General features: G+C 43.2%; 1 protein-coding gene across 1 annotated transcript in view; it reads left to right on the top strand.

The window, feature by feature from the left end:
* Positions 1 to 20,361, top strand: part of LOC129810604 (ephrin type-B receptor 1-like) — a 235,345-nt gene extending 214,984 nt beyond the window's left edge. The window contains exons 14-17 of the mRNA XM_055861287.1: positions 11,966 to 12,115; positions 15,450 to 15,643; positions 15,798 to 15,953; positions 17,314 to 20,361. Of these exons, the coding sequence (XP_055717262.1) occupies positions 11,966 to 12,115; positions 15,450 to 15,643; positions 15,798 to 15,953; positions 17,314 to 17,422 (609 nt within the window). The 3' untranslated portion in view covers positions 17,423 to 20,361. The remainder of the gene's footprint in view (positions 1 to 11,965; positions 12,116 to 15,449; positions 15,644 to 15,797; positions 15,954 to 17,313) is intronic.
* The last annotated feature ends 1,124 nt before the right edge of the window (positions 20,362 to 21,485 follow it).

Here is a 21,485-nt window from a genome sequence, read left to right as displayed (position 1 = left end):
TGGGTGGCTCACCATTTACATTTTCTCATCTAATAATTGATGTCCAGTCCTTCATAGGTGAAAGATGATACGTTAAATGAACTCTATCTAAGCCAAGCACCTTGTTCCTTGTGCATTATGTGACTTCAACAGCTCAACATTGACACAAATATAAAGTAAGTTTGTCAATATATAAATAGGTTAGAGCATTAGTAATGCTGTAACCATGGGAATGCTTTATGTTAGGGAGGTATACGTGATAATTAGTTCCCATTCCTGTTTGTACTGTATCAATGCGTATCTACCTAGTGTGTTTCCACAAACTGTTTTTCCAGAAAATATCAATACAACTTGTACTGCTCTCTAAATTGCCATTAATGCAGTGTTTCCCTGCTTCCTACAATGTAGATATATATCCTCATGGTTTTGACAGTGTGAAACCCACTTGGCTTTAAAAAGGGATGACAGTCACTGGAGACGGAGGGGAAAAGCCTGCTTTGCTGAAATGTCCCAATGATACATATCTGGAGTAGGGCCATATTGATTTGGGTTTAACTGTACTATAAAAACAAGAATGTGAGATGGGAAAAGCCAGCCCTCGATACCCCTGGAGTTGTATTTTTTTACAGAATAAGTGCCATTCTCTTCACCCAATGGGATCATAAACCAAATTATGCCGGCTGGCATGAAATGCATTTTTCATCACCCCTCTGCCGTATTAATAGTCTAATTTATCCTTGAAGATTGGGAAAACAAAGTAATCTGGTTAGGCTTCACATTACTATTTATGATTTGCTGTGGCAGATTTATGAGCTTACGTTATATGTGTGTAAATGCATACTACATGAAGATTGTGTGTGTGTGTGTGTGTGTGTGTGTGTGTGTGTGTGTGTGTGTGTGTGTGTGTGTGTGTGTGTGTGTGTGTGTGTGTGCATGAGAGGGAGGGAGAGGAAAGGAAACAGAGGGAGAAAGGTTTGCCTGTGTTTGTGCTAGGGAGAGATACAGGAGAAAGGTTTGCCTGTGTTTGTGCTAGGGAGAGATACAGGAGAAAGGTTTGCCTGTGTTTGGGCTAGGGAGAGATACAGGAGAAAGGTTTGCCTGTGTTTGTGCTAGGGAGAGATACAGGAGAAAGGTTTGCCTGTGTTTGGGCTAGGGAGAGATACAGGAGAAAGGTTTGCCTGTGTTTGTGCTAGGGAGAGATACAGGAGAGCGGTTGTTTCTGTATGTGTTGTATGTAGGTTAGCATACATCTCAAAAAGAAGACATCCATTTCAAATACTTCAATAAATTATTACATGTAATTCTTGTCATTCATTTAAGTAACAGTCATGGTGTAACCAACACGCAGTACCAAAACACAGCAGCTTTTAATGATATCAGTAGTTGTACTGTAAAATTAATAAAGGCTCCTATCTCTTTCCATTCAGTATGCCTTTTTCCACTCACACTGTCTCTCTCCATTCCTTATGCCTTTCACCACTCCCTACACTATCTCTCTCTATTCCTTATGCCTTTCTCCACTCCCTACACTATCTCTCTTCATTCATTATGCCTTTCACCACCCCCTACACTATCTCTCTCTATTCCTTATGCCTTTCACCACTCCCTACACTATCTCTCTTCATTCATTATGCCTTCTCCACTCCCTACACTATCTCTCTTCATTCATTATGCCTTCTCCACTCCTTACACTATCTCTCTTCATTCATTATGCCTTCTCCACTCCCTACACTATCTCTCTTCATTCATTATGCCTTCTCCAGTCCTTACACTAGACATCACACAGTGTCTGGAGCTCTGACGCTTTGTTGACTATAGACCTTACTGTAATACTGTCAACACTTTTAAGTTTCATAATTTCCTTGTTTCCCTGAGGGAATTCTCTCTTCTCGCAGTTTTTATTGGGTAGAGAGAGAAAGTCGACTCTATTCATTATAAATATACAGTGAGCCAAGCCTTTTGTTTTCCTCTGCATTTCAACAATTTGCTTTATTAAAAACCTGCGGTTTGGCTGCCTCCCCCATAGCGTTAATTATAGGGGATCTGCAATGCGGCCTCAAACGAGCTAACCATTGAAGCATAGTACATTCAGCAGGAAATACTGGGATTTGTAGTATTTTTTATGCTGTAGCATTCCTTTCTTCTGTTGTGGAAGAGACATCTGAGCTTGCCTCCAGGAGTCAAAAGAACACACAGAGGGAAAGTGTCTCAAAGCGCTGTAAATGAAATGCACAAGAACTGAGAATCTGATTCAAGGCATGCTTCTGAACAATGGTTACTTTCTCATGTTGTCACACTGAATACACTTCCACATCAAAAACCTTCCTTCTAAAATAGATCCTTAGTAAAACATATGTTATTCTTGAATCAACAACTGACTTGTAAGCATCAGGTCCATTTAGCTGTTGATGGCATAGGAATATTACTGCTGGAGGTTTCCCTGCTTAACACTCATCAGAGGTTTTCTCTCAGTCCTGTGAATTCACAGCACAGGCTTTTCAACCCCAAGACTCTCTGCCCAGAACAATCAGAACAGGACTTGAGCTTCATGACTTTCAGTCCAGCTTACAGAGGTCTTTAATTCAACTGTCTCCAATAGATGGGATCCACCATCAGCCCAATGTGATTCTCTAACAGCACACACTCATACATATGTTCCCTGTAGAGCATGTAGCTAGATCCGGAGGAGGGATGTGTAAGCCTGCAGTTCCTTTGGAATCAGGCTGATCCAAAAGCGTACACGTCCAGGGCTTTTGGTGCTGTTAAGAGTACACTCTTCCAGGAGTTGTAAGAGAAATCCCCCCAGGGTGTGCTGTATGCATGGTGGGAAATATGTAATGAGCATCGTTCATCAATGTTCATGAAAAGAATTGCATGGTGAGCCAGTGTTGTTGGTACACTCATAACTAATCTTTTTTTCAAATAAATACAGTGGGGCAAAAAAGTATTTAGTCAGCCACCAATTGTGCAAGTTCTCCCACTTAAAAAGATGAGAGAGGCCTGTAATTTTCATCATAGGTACACTTCAACTATGACAGACAAAATGAGAAAAAAAAATCCAGAAAATCACATTGTAGGATTTTTTATGAATTTATTTGCAAATTATGGTGGAAAATAAGTATTTGGTCAATAACAAAAGTTTCTCAATACTTGTTATATATCCTTTGTTGGCAATGACAGAGGTCAAACATTTTCTGTAAGTCTTCACAAGGTTTTCACACACTGTTGCTGGTATTTTGGCCCATTCCTCCATGCAGATATCCTCTAGAGCTGTGATGTTTTGGGGCTGTTGCTGGGCAACACGGACTTTCAACTCCCTCCAAAGATTTTCTATGGGGTTGAGATCTGGACCTTGAAATGCTTCTTACGAAGCCACTCCTTCGTTGCCCGGGCGGTGTGTTTGGGATCATTGTCATGCTGAAAGACCCAGCCACGTTTCATCTTCAATGCCCTTGCTGATGGAAGGAGGTTTTCACTCAAAATCTCACAATATATGGCCCCATTCATTCTTTCCTTTACACGGATCAGTCGTCCTGGTCCCTTTGCAGAAAAACAGCCCCAAAGCATGATGTTTCCACCCCCATGCTTCACAGTAGGTATGGTGTTCTTTGGATGCAACTCAGCATTCTTTGTCCTCCAAACACGACGAGTTGAGTTTTTACCAAAAAGTTCTATTTTGGTTTCATCTGACCATATGACATTCTCCCAATCTTCTTCTGGATCATCCAAATGCTCTCTAGCAAACTTCAGACGGGCCTGGACATGTACTGGCTTAAGCAGGGGGACACGTCTGGCACTGCAGGATTTGAGTCCCTGGTGGCGTAGTGTGTTACTGATGGTAGGCTTTGTTACTTTGGTCCCAGCTCTCTGCAGGTCATTCACTAGGTCCCCCCGTGTGGTTCTGGAATTTTTGCTCACCGTTCTTGTGATCATTTTGACTCCACAGGGTGAGATCTTGCGCGGAGCCCCAGATCGAGGGAGATTATCAGTGGTCTTGTATGCCTTCCTTTTCCTAATAATTGCTCCCACAGTTGATTTCTTCAAACCAAGCTGCTTACCTATTGCAGATTCAGTCTTCCCAGCCTGGTGCAGGTCTACAGTTTTGTTTCTGGTGTCCTTTGACAGCTCTTTGGTCTTGGCCATAGTGGAGTTTGGAGTGTGACTGTTTGAGGTTGTGGACAGGTGTCTTTTATACTGATAACAAGTTCAAACAGGTGCCATTAATACAGGTAACAAGTGGAGGACAGAGGAGCCTCTTAAAGAAGAAGTTACAGGTCTGTGAGAGACAGAAATCTTGCTTGTTTGTAGATGACCAAATACTTAATTTCCACCATAATTTGCAAATAAATTAATTAAAAATCCTACAACGTGATTTTCTGGATTTTTTTGTCTCATTTTGTCTGTCATAGTTGAAGTGTACCTATGATGAAAATTACAGGCCTCTCTCATCTTTTTAAGTGGGAGAACTTGCACAATTGGTGGCTCACTAAATACTTATTTGCCCCACTGTATAGTCAGCATGTTTTTATTTTTATTTATTTTTATTTCACCTTTATTTAACCAGGTAGGCTAGTTGAGAACAAGTTCTAATTTGCAACTGCGACCTGGCCAAGATAAAGCATAGCAGTGTGAACAGACAACAACACAGAGTTACACATGGAGTAAACAATAAACAAGTCAATAACATGGTAGAAAAAAGAGAATCTATATACAATGTGTGCAAAAGGCATGAGGTAGGCAATAATTCGAATAATTACAATTTAGCAGATTAACACTGGAGTGATAAATCATCAGATGATCATGTGCAAGAAGAGATACTGGTGTGCAAAAGAGCAGAAAAGTAAATAAATAAAAGCAGTATGGGGGTGAGGTAGGTAAATTGGGTGGGTAGTTTACAGATGGACTATGTACAGCTGCAGCGATCGGTTAGCTGCTCGGATAGCCGATTTTTAAAGTTGTTGAGGGAGATAAAAGTCTCCAACTTCAGAGATTTTTGCAATTCGTTCCAGTCGCAGGCAGCAGAGAACTGGAAGGAAAGGCGTCCAAATGAGGTGTTGGCTTTTGGGATGATCAGTGAGATACACCTGCTGGAGCGCGTGCTACGGGTGGGTGTAGCCATTGTGACCAGTGAACTGAGATAAGGCGGCACTTTACCTAGCATAGCCTTGTAGATGACCTGGAGCCAGTGGGTCTGACGACGAACATGTAGCGAGGGCCAGCCGACTAGGGCATACAGGTCGCAGTGGTGGGTCGTATAAGGTGCTTTAGTAACAAAACGGATGGCACTGTGATAAACTGCATCCAGTTTGCTGAGTAGAGTATTGGAAGCTATTTTGTAGATGACATCGCCGAAGTCGAGGATCGGTAGGATAGTCAGTTTTACTAGGGTAAGTTTAGCGGCGTGAGTGAAGGAGGCTTTGTTGCGGAATAGAAAGCCGACTCTAGATTTGATTTTGGATTGGAGATGTTTGATATGAGTCTGGAAGGAGAGTTTGCAGTCTAGCCAGACACCTAGGTACTTATAGATGTCCACATATTCTAGGTCGGAACCGTCCAGGGTGGTGATGCTAGTCGGGCGTGCGGGTGCAGGCAGCGAACGGTTGAAAAGCATGCATTTGGTTTTACTAGCATTTAAGAGCAGTTGGAGGCCACGGAAGGAGTGTTGTATGGCATTGAAGCTCGTGGACACACTATGATCACTTGGCTACATAGCTGATGCCTGCTTGACTGTCCATTAATTCACGGTACTCCATTCTGTTTATTTGTGTTTTATCTGTCGGCTCTGTGCCTTAACTCAGGATCTGTGTGTAGTTAATCCGACCCTCTCTGCCCAGTCGTCGCCATTTTTACCTTCTGTTGCTCTGTTAGCTGACTAGCTGCTGTTATCTCACCTGCTGTTTTAGCTAGCTCTCCCAATCATGACCTGCAATCACTTTATGCCTTATTGTATGTCTCTCTCAAATATCAATATGCCTTGCCTACTGTTGTTCAGGCTAGTTATCATTGTTTTGGTTTGCAATGGACCCCGTAGTTCCACTCTCCGTACCTCTGATACCTCCTTTGTCCCACCCCCCACACATGCGGTGACCTCACCCATTGAGTCCAGCATGTCCAGAGATACAACCTCTCTTATCATCACCCAGTGCCTGGGCTTGCCTCCGCTGTACCCGTGCCCCACCATACCCTGGTCTGCACATTATGCCCAGAATCTATTCTACCACGCCCATAAATCTGCTCGTTTTATTCCTTGTCCCCAACGCTCTAGGCGACCAGTTTTGATAGCCTTTAGCCGCACCCTCATCCTACTACTCCTCTGTTCCTCGGGTGATGTCGAGGTAAACCCAGGCCCTGCATGTCCCCAGTCACCCTCATTTGTTGACTTCTGTGATCGAAAAAGCCTTGGCCTCATGCATGTCAACATCAGAAGCCTCCTCCCTAAGTTTGCCTTACTCACCGCTTTAGCACACTCTGCCAACCCTGATGTCCTTGCCGTGTCTGAATCCTGGCTTAGGAAGCGCCACCAAAAACTCTGAGATTTCCATACCCAACTATAACACTTTCCGTCAAGATAGAACTGCCAAAGGGGGAGGAGTTGCAATCTACTGCAGAGATAGCCTGCAAAGTTCTGTCATACTTTCCAAGTCTATGCCCAAACAGTTCAAACTTCTAATTTTAAAAATTAATCTCTCCAGAAATAAGTCTCTCACTGTTGCCGCCTGCTACCGACCCCCCTCAGCTCCCAGCTGTGCCCTGGACACCATCTGTGAATTGATCGCTCCCCATCTAGCTTCAGAGTTTGTTCTGTTAGGTGACCTAAACTGGGATATGCTTAACACCCCGGCAGTCCTACAATCTAAGCTTGATGCCCTCAATCTCACACAAATCATCAAGGAACCCACCAGGTACAACCCTAAATCCGTAAACATGGGCACCCTAATAGACATTATCCTGACCAACTTGCCCTCCAAATACACCTCTGCTGTCTTCAATCAAGATCTCAGCGATCACTGCCTCATTGCCTGTATCCGCCACGGGTCCACGGTCAAACGACCACCCCTCATCACTGTCAAACGCTCCCTGAAACACTTCTGCGAGCAGGCCTTTCTAATCGACCTGGCCCGGGTACCCTGGAAGGATATTGACCTCATCCCGTCAGTTGAGGATGCCTGGTCATTCTTTAAAAGTTACTTCCTCACCATATTAGACAAGCATGCTCCGTTCAAAAAATGCAGAACCAAGAACAGATATATCCCTTGGTTCACTCCAGACCTGACTGCCCTCGACCAGCACAAAAACATCCTGTGGCGAACTGCAATAGCATCGAAGAGCCCCCGTGATATGCAACTGTTCAGGGAAGTCAGGAACCAATACACGCAGTCAGTCAGGAAAGCAAAGGCCAGCTTTTTCAAGCAGAAATTTGCATCCTGTAGCTCTAACTCCAAAAAGTTCTGGGATACTGTAAAGTCCATGGAAAACAAGAGCACCTCCTCCCAGCTGCCCACTGCACTGAGGCTAGATAACACGGTCACCACTGATAAGTCCGTGATAATCGAAAACTTCAACAAACATTTCTCAATGGCTGGCCATGCCTTCCACCTGGCGACTCCAACCTTGGCCAACAGCCCCGCCCCCCCGCTGCTACTCGCCCAAGCCTCCCCAGCTTCTCCTTTTCCCATATCCAGATAGGAGATGTTCTGAAAGAGCTGGAAAACCTGGACCCATACAAATCAGCTGGGCTTGACAATCTGGACCCCCTATTTCTGAAACTGTCCGCCGCCATTGTCGCACCCCCTATTACCAGCCTGTTCAACCTCTCCTTCGTATCATCTGAGATCCCCAAGGATTGGAAAGCTGCCGCTGTCATCCCCCTCTTCAAAGGGGGAGACACCCTGGACCCAAACTGTTACAGACCTATATCCATCCTGCCCTGCCTAGCTAAGGTCTTCGAAAGCCAAGTCAACAAACAGATCACTGACCATCTCGAATCCCACCGTACCTTCTCCGCTGTGCAATCCGGTTTCCGAGCCGGTCACGGGTGCACCTCAGCCACGCTCAAGGTACTAAACGATATCATAACCGCCATCGATAAAAGACATTACTGTGCAGCCGTCTTCATCGACCTGGCCAAGGCTTTCGACTCTGTCAATCACCATATTCTTATCGGCAGACTCAATAGCCTCGGTTTTTCTAATGACTGCCTTGCCTGGTTCACCAACTACTTTGCAGACAGAGTTCAGTGTGTCAAATCGGAGGGCATGTTGTCCGGTCCTCTGGCAGTCTATATGGGGGTACCACAGGGTTCAATTCTCGAGCCAACTCTTTTCTCTGTATACATCAATGATGTTGCTCTTGCTGCGGGCGATTCCCTGATCCACCTCTACGCAGACGACACCATTCTGTATACTTCCGGCCCTTCCCTGGACACTGTGCTATCTTTTATTTATTTAATTTTTTTCACCTTTATTTAACCAGGTAGGCTACTTGAGAACAAGTTCTCATTTGCAACTGCGATCTGGCCAAGATAAAGCATAGCAGTGTGAACAGACAACAACACAGAGTTACACATGGAGTAAACAATAGACAAGTCAATAACATGGTAGAAAAAAGAGAATCTATATACAATGTGTGCAAAAGGCATGAGGTAGGCAATAAATCGAATAATTACAATTTAGCAGATTAACACTGGAGTGATAAATCATCAGATGATCATGTGCAAGAAGAGATACTGGTGTGCAAAAGAGCAGAAAAGTAAATAAATAAAAGCAGTATGGGGGTGAGGTAGGTAAATTGGGTGGGTAGTTTACAGATGGACTATGTACAGCTGCAGCGATCGGTTAGCTGCTCGGATAGCAGATTTTTAAAGTTGTTGAGGGAGATAAAAGTCTCCAACTTCAGAGATTTTTGCAATTCGTTCCAGTCGCAGGCAGCAGAGAACTGGAAGGAAAGGCGTCCAAATGAAGTTTTGGCTTTAGGGATGATCAGTGAGATACACCTGCTGGAGCGCGTGCTACGGGTGGGTGTAGCCATCGTGACCAGTGAACTGAGATAAGGCGGCACTTTGCCTAGCATAGCCTTGTAGATGACCTGGAGCCAGTGGGTCTGACGATGAACATGTAGCGAGGGCCAGCCGACTAGGGCATACAGGTCGCAGTGGTGGGTCGTATAAGGTGCTTTAGTAACAAAATGGATGGCACTGTGATAAACTGCATCCAGTTTGCTGAGTAGAGTATTGGAAGCTATTTTGTAGATGACATCGCTGAAGTCGAGGATCGGTAGGATAGTCAGTTTTACTAGGGTAAGTTTGGCGGCGTGAGTGAAGGAGGCTTTGTTCCGGAATAGAAAGCCGACTCTAGATTTGATTTTGGATTGGAGATGTTCGATATGAGTCTGGAAGGAGAGTTTGCAGTCTAGCCAGACACCTAGGTACTTATAGATGTCCACATATTCTAGGTCGGAACCGTCCAGGGTGGTGATGCTAGTCGGGCGTGCGGGTGCAGGCAGCGAACGGTTGAAAAGCATGCATTTGGTTTTACTAGTGTTTAAGAGCAGTTGGAGGCCACGGAAGGAGTGTTGTATGGCATTGAAGCTCGTTTGGAGGTTAGATAGCACAGTGTCCAGGGAAGGGCCGGAAGTATACAGAATGGTGTCGTCTGCGTAGAGGTGGATCAGGGAATCGCCCGCAGCAAGAGCAACATCATTGATGTATACAGAGAAAAGAGTCGGCCCGAGAATTGAACCCTGTGGTACCCCCATAGAGACTGCCAGAGGACCGGACAACATGCCCTCCGATTTGACACACTGAACTCTGTCTGCAAAGTAGTTGGTGAACCAGGCAAGGCAGTCATTAGAAAAACCGAGGCTATTGAGTCTGCCGATAAGAATATGGTGATTGACAGAGTCGAAAGCCTTGGCCAGGTCGATGAAGACGGCTGCACAGTAATGTCTTTTATCGATGGCGGTTATGATATCGTTTAGTACCTTGAGCGTGGCTGAGGTGCACCCGTGACCGGCTCGGAAACCGGATTGCACAGCGGAGAAGGTACGGTGGGATTCGAGATGGTCAGTGATTTGTTTGTTGACTTGGCTTTCGAAGACCTTAGCTAGGCAGGGCAGGATGGATATAGGTCTGTAACAGTTTGGGTCCAGGGTGTCTCCCCCTTTGAAGAGGGGGATGACAGCGGCAGCTTTCCAATCCTTGGGGATCTCAGATGATACGAAGGAGAGGTTGAACAGGCTGGTAATAGGGGGTGCGACAATGGCGGCGGACAGTTTCAGAAATAAGGGGTCCAGATTGTCAAGCCCAGCTGATTTGTATGGGTCCAGGTTTTCCAGCTCTTTCAGAACATCTGCTATCTGGATATGGGTAAAGGAGAAGCTGGGGAGGCTTGGGCGAGTAGCAGCGGGGGGGGGGGGGGGGGGGGCTGTTGGCCAAGGTTGGAGTCGCCAGGAGGAAGGCATGGCCAGCCATTGAGAAATGTTTGTTGAAGTTTTCGATTATCACGGACTTATCAGTGGTGACCGTGTTATCTAGCCTCAGTGCAGTGGGCAGCTGGGAGGAGGTGCTCTTGTTTTCCATGGACTTTACAGTATCCCAGAACTTTTTGGAGTTAGAGCTATAGGATGCAAATTTCTGCTTGAAAAAGCTGGCCTTTGCTTTCCTGACTGACTGCGTGTATTGGTTCCTGACTTCCCTGAACAGTTGCATATCGCGGGGGCTCTTCGATGCTATTGCAGTTCGCCACAGGATGTTTTTGTGCTGGTCGAGGGCAGTCAGGTCTGGAGTGAACCAAGGGCTATATCTGTTCTTGGTTCTGCATTTTTTGAACGGAGCATGCTTGTCTAATATGGTGAGGAAGTAACTTTTAAAGAATGACCAGGCATCCTCAACTGACGGGATGAGGTCAATATCCTTCCAGGGTACCCGGGCCAGGTCGATTAGAAAGGCCTGCTCGCAGAAGTGTTTTAGGGAGAGTTTGACAGTGATGAGGGGTGGTCGTTTGACCGTGGACCCGTGGCGGATACAGGCAATGAGGCAGTGATCGCTGAGATCTTGATTGAAGACAGCAGAGGTGTATTTGGAGGGCAAGTTGGTCAGGATAATGTCTATTAGGGTGCCCATGTTTACGGATTTAGGGTTGTACCTGGTGGGTTCCTTGATGATTTGTGTGAGATTGAGGGCATCAAGCTTAGATTGTAGGACTGCCGGGATGTTAAGCATATCCCAGTTTAGGTCACCTAACAGAACAAACTCTGAAGCTAGATGGGGAGCGATCAATTCACAGATGGTGTCCAGGGCACAGCTGGGAGCTGAGGGGGGTCGGTAGCAGGCGGCAACAGTGAGAGACTTATTTCTGGAGAGATTCATTTTTAAAATTAGAAGTTCGAACTGTTTGGGCATAGACCTGGAAAGTATAACAGAACTTTGCAGGCTATCTCTGCAGTAGATTGCAACTCCTCCCCCTTTGGCAGTTCTATCTTGACGGAAAGTGTTATAGTTGGGTATGGAAATCTCAGAGTTTTTGGTGGCCTTCCTAAGCCAGGATTCGGACACGGCAAGGACATCAGGGTTGGCAGAGTGTGCTAAAGCGGCGAGTAAGGCAAACTTAGGGAGGAGGCTTCTGATGTTGACATGCATGAGGCCAAGGCTTTTTCGATCACAGAAGTGTGTGATAAAAAAAGAAGGTTTTCCAAAAGAATGTTTAGTGCTATTTAAAACGCTTGGTTTTAATAAGTCCATTGCATATGTTTTTGATATGGAGATTGTAGGTTTTGAATAAATACTCTGATTGGTGGGGTGATTTCAGTGTATTTGTAAGAGGAAGCTCACAGATATGGTTCTCCATTCGTCTTTGGCTATTACAGTTTGGCCTTGGCCTTAAAAAGCAGAAAACTGTCAAATGTCATGTCAAACCAGCCAGTGTAGAGACAAGATTACAGTCTAAAACATTTCCCTCTCTTTCTTCCTTGTCTTTGTCTCTCCCCCCAGGGAGGGAAGATCCCGGTGAGATGGACAGCCCCTGAGGCCATTGCCTACAGGAAGTTCACCTCAGCCAGCGACGTGTGGAGCTACGGCATCGTCATGTGGGAGGTGATGTCATTTGGCGAGCGGCCGTACTGGGACATGAGCAACCAGGACGTGAGTATTATACAACTTCCTTGCAGTATTAATAGATACAGTGCCTTCAGAAAGTATTCATACCCCTTTCTGTATTACACATTTTGTTGTGTTACAGCCTGAATTCAAAATGTATTAAATATTTGTTTTTTCTCAGCAATCTACACACAATACTGCATAATGACAAAGTGAAAACATGTTTTTTTACACTTTTGCAAATTTATTGAAAATGACATACAGAAATATCTAATTTACATAAGTATTCACACCCCTGAGTCAATATATGTGCAGTAATTACAGCTGCTATTCTTTCTGGGTAAGTCTCGAATACCTTTGCACATTATTCTTTTAACAACTCTTCAATCTCTGTCAAGTTGGTTCTTGATCATTGCTTGACAGCCATTTTAAAATCTTGCCAAGCCGATTTAAGTCAAAACTGTAACTAAGCCACTCAGGAACATTGAATGTCATGTTGGTAAGCAACTCCAGTGTATATTTGGCCTTGTGTTTTTGGTTATTGTCCTGCTGAAAGGTGAATTTGTCTCCCAGTGTGTTACGCCCTGACCTTAGAGATCCGTATTATTCTCTATGTTTGGTTAGGTCAGGGTGTGACTCGGGTGGGAAAGTCTATGTTTTCTATTTCTTTGTTTTTGGCCATGTGTGGTTCCAAATCAGAGACAGCTGTCTATCATTGTCTCTGATTGGGGATCATATATAAGTTGTCCTTTTCCTTTTGGGTTTTGTGGGATCTTGTTTTCTGTATAGCTTCTTAGCCTTACAGAACTGTGCGCTTTCATTTTTTTGTCTTTGTTATTTTGTTTTGGGGTCATCAATAAAAAGACGATGTACGCCTACCCTGCTGCGCCTTGGTCCACTCTTCCTTCTACAAACGAGAGCCGTAACACAGTGTCTGTTTCAAAGCAGACTGAAACAGGTTTTCCTCTAGGATTTTGCCCGTACTTAGCTTTAGTCCGTTTCTTTTTATGTAAAAAAAAAAAAACCTGTCCTTGCCAATGACAAGCATACCCATAACATGATGCAGCCACCACCATGCTTGAAAATATGAAGAGTAGTACTCAGTGATGTGTTTTTGGATTTTCCCCAAACATAACACTTTGTATTCAGGACATAGTCAATTTCTTTGTCACGTTTTTTGCAGTTTTACTTTAGTGCCTTATTGCAAACAAGACAGGCTTCCTTCTTTTCACTCTGTCATTTACGTTAGTATGGTGGAGTAACTGCAATACTGTTGATCCATCCTCAGGTTTCTCCTATCACAGCCATTAAACTCTAATTGTTTTAAATGGTGAAATCCCTGAGCAGTTTCCTTCTTCTCCAAAAACTGAGTTTGGAAGGACACGTGTATTTGTAGTGACTGGGTGTATTTATACACTATCCAAAGTGTAATTAATAACTTCACCATGCTCAAAGGCATATTCAATAACTGCATTTTTTTCCATTGCCATATTCTATGCGAAGCATTGGAAAACCTCCCTGGTCTTTGGTTGAATTTGTGATTGAAATGCACTGCTTGACTGAGGGACTAACAAAGAATTGTATGTGTGGGGTACAGAGATGTGGTAGTCATTCAAAAATCATGTTAAACACTATTATTGCACATAGAGTAAGTCCATACAAATTATTATGTGACTTGTTTAGCACATTTGTACTCCTGAACTTATTATAACAAAGTGGTTGAATACTTACTGACTCAGGACATTTCAGCTTTACATTTTTTATTAATTTGTAAAAATGTGTAAAAATAAAAATCTACTTTGACATCATGGGGTTTTGTGTGTAGGCCAGGGACACAAAATCTCAATTTATTAAATTTTTCATTCAGGCTGTAACACAACAAAATGTGGAAAAAGTCAAGGGGTGTGAATACTTTGAGTGCACTGTATGTGACTGCATTAAAAACAATGAATACCATGATACAGAGCTCATTATTTCATTTAAGGATGTCATTATGGGTGTCTGCTAATGAGCTTTTGTCTGTATTGACACTGGATTTCATATTCATACTCGTTTTATATCAAACTAACACTTAACACTGGTCTCCTCAAATCTCCATCACAAATATTACACTACTGAATTGTTGTGGATCTGTCTGTCTGCCAGACTCTGTAGTTGTGTGCAGTTTTTATTCAGAGCCCGTGTAGTGGCACTGCAGTCTCCACCAGTGCAGCACTCTGTAAATCCTTGGAGTAACCCACCTAGAGATGCTGAAGGATTATAGGTAAAGAAGATTATTGTTGAAAGCACTGCTTCCCATTTGCAACAGTCCTACCTCAGACACTAACGAGATCTCCCGTAGTGAATTCCCGGACAGCAACTCTCTTGCCTGCCACTCTCCTGCAATCAAGGTTGAATAGTCAGGGGCGGGGGAAGATTTCTTAACACAGACCAGCTCTCGGTATATAGTTCATTAAATTCCCACTCTCTCCTTTTTTTTTATTTTACAAGCAATCAGGCCCAAGCCCCCACAAGGAAGCTGGCTCCTGCCGGTTTCTATAGCAAAGCTGTCTCTTCTTTTATGCTGTGGTGATTGACGGCTGTCTGGAGAGACCACCCTCTCTCTGATAAAAGAGAAATCAGGGAACAGAGATATATCAAAATCCCTTCAGACCGTCCTGTTTTTGAAAGCAATTATCAGCTGTGGTATCCGTTGTTCTGCCTGAAGTTCAGCTGCAACACAGAGACCAGAGAAAATCTGCTGAGGATTGTATGGATAGAGAAAATAGATTAATCAAATGGGATGTTACTGTAAACTTTGATTGACAGATTTGGATGTAGAGTGAAGATACCTGGGTCACAAAGAGTGCAAATTTCTGTGAAGTTGAACAAAACTTTTCACATTGTATTCGGTGTATCTTTCCCCTCCTTACAGCTAGTGTTTACACAAACACAAAGCTAGGTCTTACACAAGCAGTGACAAGCTGTAAGGAAGCTTAAATTGGATATGATGGTATCATTGGAAGTGTGCCAATGAAATCCTATTAGAGCGGGCATCCACTGCTCTGTTATGGTGTTCTGAAACCTCCAATCTGGAAGCAGTTCAGTTGCAGGTGTCTTGAAACATATAGCACATCAAAAACCTTTGTCAATTGGTTATGAACTCTTCCATTGTTTAGAACCACAATGGACATTTTCCATATTAGATTTGTGTTTCATATGTATGTTTCGCTGTCAAACAATGTGTTCAAACCAACACCTTTGTCTATCCCGGTAGTCTAGGTTCTCAGGGTGTCCTTTTGATTCTCAGTCTCCCAGTGTAGTCTACTATGTCCCTCTCTTTTTCATTCCTTTCCTCTCTTTAAATGTGACATCTCTTTCTCCTCTCCTCCTGGTACAGGTGATCAATGCCATAGAGCAGGACTACCGTCTGCCCCCTCCCATGGACTGCCCCACAGCACTACACCAGCTGATGCTGGACTGCTGGCAGAAAGACAGAAACGCCCGGCCCAAATTCCCTGACATCGTCAATACGCTGGACAAAATGATGCGCAACCCTACCAGTCTCAAAGCTGTGGCCACCATCACTGCAGTGTACGTCTGTAAAAACTGGTTTGACTCTCAACGAAACACGTGCAGCACCTTCATAGCACACCAACCATATTACTGAAACACTTGTCCCAGGTTTCCCCTCTCCTGTACCACATCCCTTCACCGTTTCATCCCTCTCCTCTCTTTTTCTCCACAGGCCTTCTCAGCCCCTGCTGGGCCGCTCCATTCCAGACTTCACCACCTTCACCTCTGTGGAGGACTGGCTAGATGCCATCAAGATGGGCCAGTACAGAGACACCTTTCTGGGGTCCGGCTTCACCTCCTTACCTCTGGTGGCTCAGATCACCTCTGAGTAAGTCCTGATGTCGTCATATCCCACCTAGTTTCCCCCATCTTATGAGGAGTCACCAAACAGTAAAACCCTCCAATCACTATCCACTGTAGCAATAGAATATTTGATCAGCCCTTGATCAGGTAGATGGTTCCCAATATTACTTTTTTGAGAAGTGTTACACTAACAGTCATGGAATACATACACCTACCTGCACACACACGCAAACGGCGCACGCAACACACTCATTTGTCACAGATTACAGAAGGTCTCAGAAGTATTATCCCCCTATAATTAGATTTGCACTCTTCTAGATGTAGCGTAATGGGGCAGGCTGGAATGAATTTTCAATCAGGTTCACTGAGACAGCCAACCAGCCACACAGGCCATTGCAGTCACACATCCACCTTCAAAAAGCTGTCTCAGAATAATGGGAATCATGCTCCTGGCTCAGACACAGGAATAATCCCTTCAGTAAATGTCCATAGGAGCTCAGGACTGTCATGCTTCAAATCCACCAGGCATTCAGAGCTCTGGATAGGTCTACGTCGCCAAGGTCTTACTAATCACTTTGGTTTGATAGTGGCACGAATACAAATTATTTAAAGTAGGACAAATGATTGGCTTTCCTTTGGTTGTTTGCAGGTTAGCATTTTTTGTCATGAATCTTGTTCTGGAGGCAGCTCTGCAGACTAGTCATTAGCTGGCACAGCCACAAAGTCATAACATTTGATTTTAACCCTAACCCTAGCCACACTGCTAACCCTAATGCCTAACCCTAATTTTAAATTCAGACCAAAAAGGACATTTTTGTTTTCCTGAATTTTTACAATACAGTACATTTTGACTTTGCAGCTGGCTCATTAAGGAGAAATCGCTTAGTTCTGGCTCCATGACAAGACACATAACAATAAATGTAAACCTGCTGGTTGTTCAGACTGATCAAATAGATGGCCTTGAGGTTGTTGTTGTCCATTTGACTGCTACTGTACAAGTCAGCAACAATTCCCAGCAGTCCTCAACCAATTGTGTTCATTCTGGGCTTACCATTGTAAATAGAACAGTGTATTACCATATGAATGGGAACAGTAAAAATATATTGTGCTTATCTCTAGCAGGGAGTGTATCTGGCACATTGTTTACTGCGCTGGAAACCATCCCTACATGTTTGGTATTTCTGCTCTGCCTCAAGCAGACAAAATATTGTACCATTGTCTTTGTGCATGGTGTGATTGTTTGTGCGTGTACTAATACATAGACAATGAGAATATCCATAGCCCAATAATTCTATCCAAGAGAAAACACACAGACATGAGGTACTGTACTGTGAACACCTCCATCTCTCAACCTTGTTGTTGACACTGTTTGTCCTGTTTGTCAGAGACCTGTTGAGGATAGGAGTGACCCTGGCCGGCCATCAGAAGAAGATCCTGAGCAGTGTCCAGTCTATGAGGGACCAGATGGCCCAGTCCCCCAACTCCATGGCCTGACTACAGGGGTGCCACCACCACCACCATGGAACCCATAGTAGAACTCCTGATGACCCTAAAGAATACACCAGGGTGGAGACACTAGCCTTGATCTAACAACAACATTCACGCCCCCAACACACACTTTCTCAACACCAGAGGGAAAGATACCTGTCCTCTAGTCTACTGAAGGTACAAAGGGATATAAGAGAAGATTCTGCCTCAGAACAACTTCACTGGTTCAATCACGGCAGTCTATCAAGTTGGCTTATTTTTTGCTGAAGAATAGAGCAAGTGTAAATGCAAGAGCGTTTGTTTGCTTGCCGTGACAGATGGTCTTGAAGTGCTAAAAATAAAATATAAAAAACCTGTGCTACTGTATGTGAGGATCAATGGGATGACTTAGCCAAAGAACAGCATCAAACGGTGTCACCCAAATTTGAAAAAAGATACAAAAAAGATATTAAAATCAAAACAAGTAGATTGACTTCTTTTTAAATGAATCTTCATATTGAAGATGATTTGTAAATACTATATGGATATTAATTTTATGCTTGCATTTTTTGCAATAACAGCTAGTTTCACCTGAATAGTTTAGGATTGTTGTAGTCATGAAGGGTTATTTTCTATGGAGGCACTTGGAAGTTCTTCCCAATAGGAGGCAGATCCATGGGGTAAAGACCGACATGACTGATTCTGTATAAAGGATACACTGTTTATATATACATATAAGATATCTCTTTGTAATGTTTTAGGCTTTCAGAGACCAGATTGACATTGAACCCATACAACTGCAAGAGTCAGTAAGTGTCTAGTGTTGTGCATCGAATACCCAGGGTGAGAAAAAATGTTACAGGGACAGTGAAGGTTATATGAAATCTGAAAGTTGTATTGACAGTCTCAAGTGCTTTGTGCTTTCACCACACTACTACCCTAGAACGTTACCTACCATTTCCAGTTCCTTTTCAAATATGACAACAGAACATCTTTCCCAGCTTGACATGTTGGGTTGACCATGCTGTGTTGATTCTGGGCCACTCGAGGCGCGTTAAAGAATTGTGTCAAAAGCATGTTGTAAGTCAGTGAAGGTTGTTGTTATTATGACAGAGAGAGTGGGAATATAAGTAATAGGGATGGACTTTGCAAAGCTACCTTTTAATTAACACAGGTGACTTCCTCCCACGCCAAGCCATTAAGTGGCAGGAATGAGGTTCAAAACGCCTGGGGGAATCCTGATCGTTACAGACCGGTCATTCTCCTATCAAATTCTGACATTTCATTGCCTTGTACTTCCTCTCCTTTTTTAATTACGTTGATATCTACTAATGATAGACATCATCTATTTGCGATCAGCTCATAATGATGTGTGGTGATGATGGGGGCTGTTGGAACAGTGCAGGTTAATAGCTTGAAGTGGGTGGCTGTGTTCTTCTGGGGACCTAGACGCTGGAACTGAAGCATCAAATTCATTACCCAGCTCAAATATGACGGATTACAGGGTAACAAGTGGGAGCCTTCTAACATAATACCTTTTGAAAAGTGTCTACTGTTCATTTGTGTGCATATTTGCTCAGCAGGCCTTAGACTGCATGTGAAGCTATGTACAGAGTAACTGCCATCTCCATTACAAATCATTGTCTCTCTAACTACTATCACAGTAGGAGCTGTCTTCAGCAGTGTCATGGTAACCCCTCACAGTTAGTTATTGGTGGCAACAAAGAGTTATTACTGAGCAGAGCAGACTGTACTGTATGTCAGGGCCCATCAGGTTAAGTGTTACAAAAACACTTTCGCCAAATTTGTCTCAACAGTACCTAATGGATAACATAATACTGAGAGTATTGTATCACCTGCATTCAAGCAGAGACTTTGAAGAAGAAAGTGTCATTATGTAATTTTAAGTCTTTCTAAATTAGACATCTGTTCATTCTGTGGGGACACATAAAACGTTGCTGTCCTTATTCAAGTTTTCCTTTTTATAATAGTAATTTGGTAGCTGTTGGACGTTAGTGTTCAGCTTCACTCCACTGATTTGGGTAATAGACTGGTGGAATTGGAAAAAGTGTTGTTATTTTGAAGATGAAAGCTGGGAGAAGTTGGAGAACTTGCACTGAATGTGAAAGTAGTCTGACATTGTGAGGTCTCTTATCTGTGTTCTGCATTTAAAGTGCCTTTCTGTAATTCAGACAGTCTCATTAAAAGTCAAGGTCCAACAGCAAATGCAGACACTCCCAGACTCATTGAGGCAAACTTAGAGATTCCTATTCCTAAGTGGACGCATTCCTTATTCAAGTGGACATACTTTATGGTGGTATTGCTGACTTTCTAGACTGTTTAATTGTCACATTGACTTCACCTCCCCTTGTAATTGTGCCACTTTAAGTAATCCCCCAGCAGATAAGAAACCTCCTAGCCCAAACCCTAACTCGAACTTTCACTCCCTTGCTCTCCTATACTCCTGCCACTTAAACAAACTTGTCTCCCAGGATATTGCTGTTTTTGGAGTGTTTTGAGAATTTTTTCGCCAATTTTTTGGGGGGGGTTTGTCTGTTTTCAAAATCAGTATTTATCTACATTTTGAGGAATGGGATATTTCCAGCTCGTCAAAAAAAGTAGATTGCTTGGATCAAGACACAGATTTTCCCTACATTTTCAGAGTACGCCATTGTGAAACGGTCCCTTTCCATTTTCAAAGACATCTCACTGGTGGCTCTTTTCTCCAGCCATGTCTCTGGACTGAGACTGGAAAGCCACAACATAGCAGCATGAGAACGGACACACTCATCCAACCTACTGTAAATAAGACTTGACACAACCAGGAGGGATCTTTTCATTTGTTTGGGGGTGTCATTGTACAGTTACACATTTGTTTATTGTGCTGAGTATGTCAGAGTTTGTAGTTGTAACTTTCTGAGAAGAAATATTGTATTAAATGCACTCAATAAAGACAAATCAATCAAGCCAGTCGATGTATTCCCCTGGAAGGTTGTCAGTCTGCGTGAGATATTGTAAGTTGTGGAGAACAAATGAACAGCGTGAATGCAGTTGAAAATCCAAGCCTGTGTTAACATGCCCTTGAAAAAACATTACATTGAGAAGTTAGAATACAACTTTTGCCTTTTATGTTTCAATAAACCCCTTTGTGAAGTATTGCTGATGCTGACACCCTCAGCATCAAGTGTGTGGGAGCGATAGAGGTCCTGAAATGACTTTACGCTTCAGTATCCAACATAGGGTAATAAACAATGGCCAAATGCAATAAGAAAACCACATTATTTGAAGTTTCATATCACACATTTGACATGGGATTTTAAGAGGGATGGAATGAGAGTGTAGGGACCCACAGATGTAATCTTGCTGTATATGGAATGCCGGTTTTAATGTATCACGAACCGAGGCAGGATTTCAAACTTGGCATATTTCTTGTCTCAAATGGGACTGAATATATATGTTTCTTCAACAACAGCACAAAGACACAGGATGCAAAAAAATATTTTACGTTGAATTTTACTCATGTTTCAATATTAGGTTGGTGCTTGAATATTCTCCTGAACTAAAAGCCTTTGGAACATACACAACAAAATACATAATCTTTATAACTGTATATTATAGTATGACTCCTTCTAGGAACATGCTGCCCCCTCCGCTCTGCCCACCCACTTCAATTAAACAAGGTACTTAATCAAAGTAATCCCATTAAAGGACAGCATGCTGGGATATCGGCCCTAATCAACATGGCACGTTATAATTCACATGGAATCCCCAGCGTCAGGACGTACAAGAGAGGTTACACTTCACTGTAATTGCATTTCTACAACTACACCCATTGTCAATTATCCCATTCTAATGACTATTCATAGTCGTAATTATCTTGTTGCTATAGTTTCTGTGGCACAAATCCATTTAATGTGAATTGATATGCTAACTTTAATCACTTCATATGAAAATGCTGGCTAATCATTTACCGGTGAAGGAGCCATTATACATGAATTAGGTAACCACTTTTAAAACAACATTCAAGGTGGGCAAATGGCTGTTTCTCTAATCTTTCCTTAGAACTCCTGGGAACTCAGGGGAATTCCAG

This window comes from Salvelinus fontinalis, chromosome 14 (assembly GCF_029448725.1).
Source record: "Salvelinus fontinalis isolate EN_2023a chromosome 14, ASM2944872v1, whole genome shotgun sequence".
Lineage (NCBI taxonomy): Eukaryota > Metazoa > Chordata > Actinopteri > Salmoniformes > Salmonidae > Salvelinus > Salvelinus fontinalis.
Note: the sequence above shows the minus strand (reverse complement) of the source record. Positions and strands in the feature narration are given on the sequence as shown.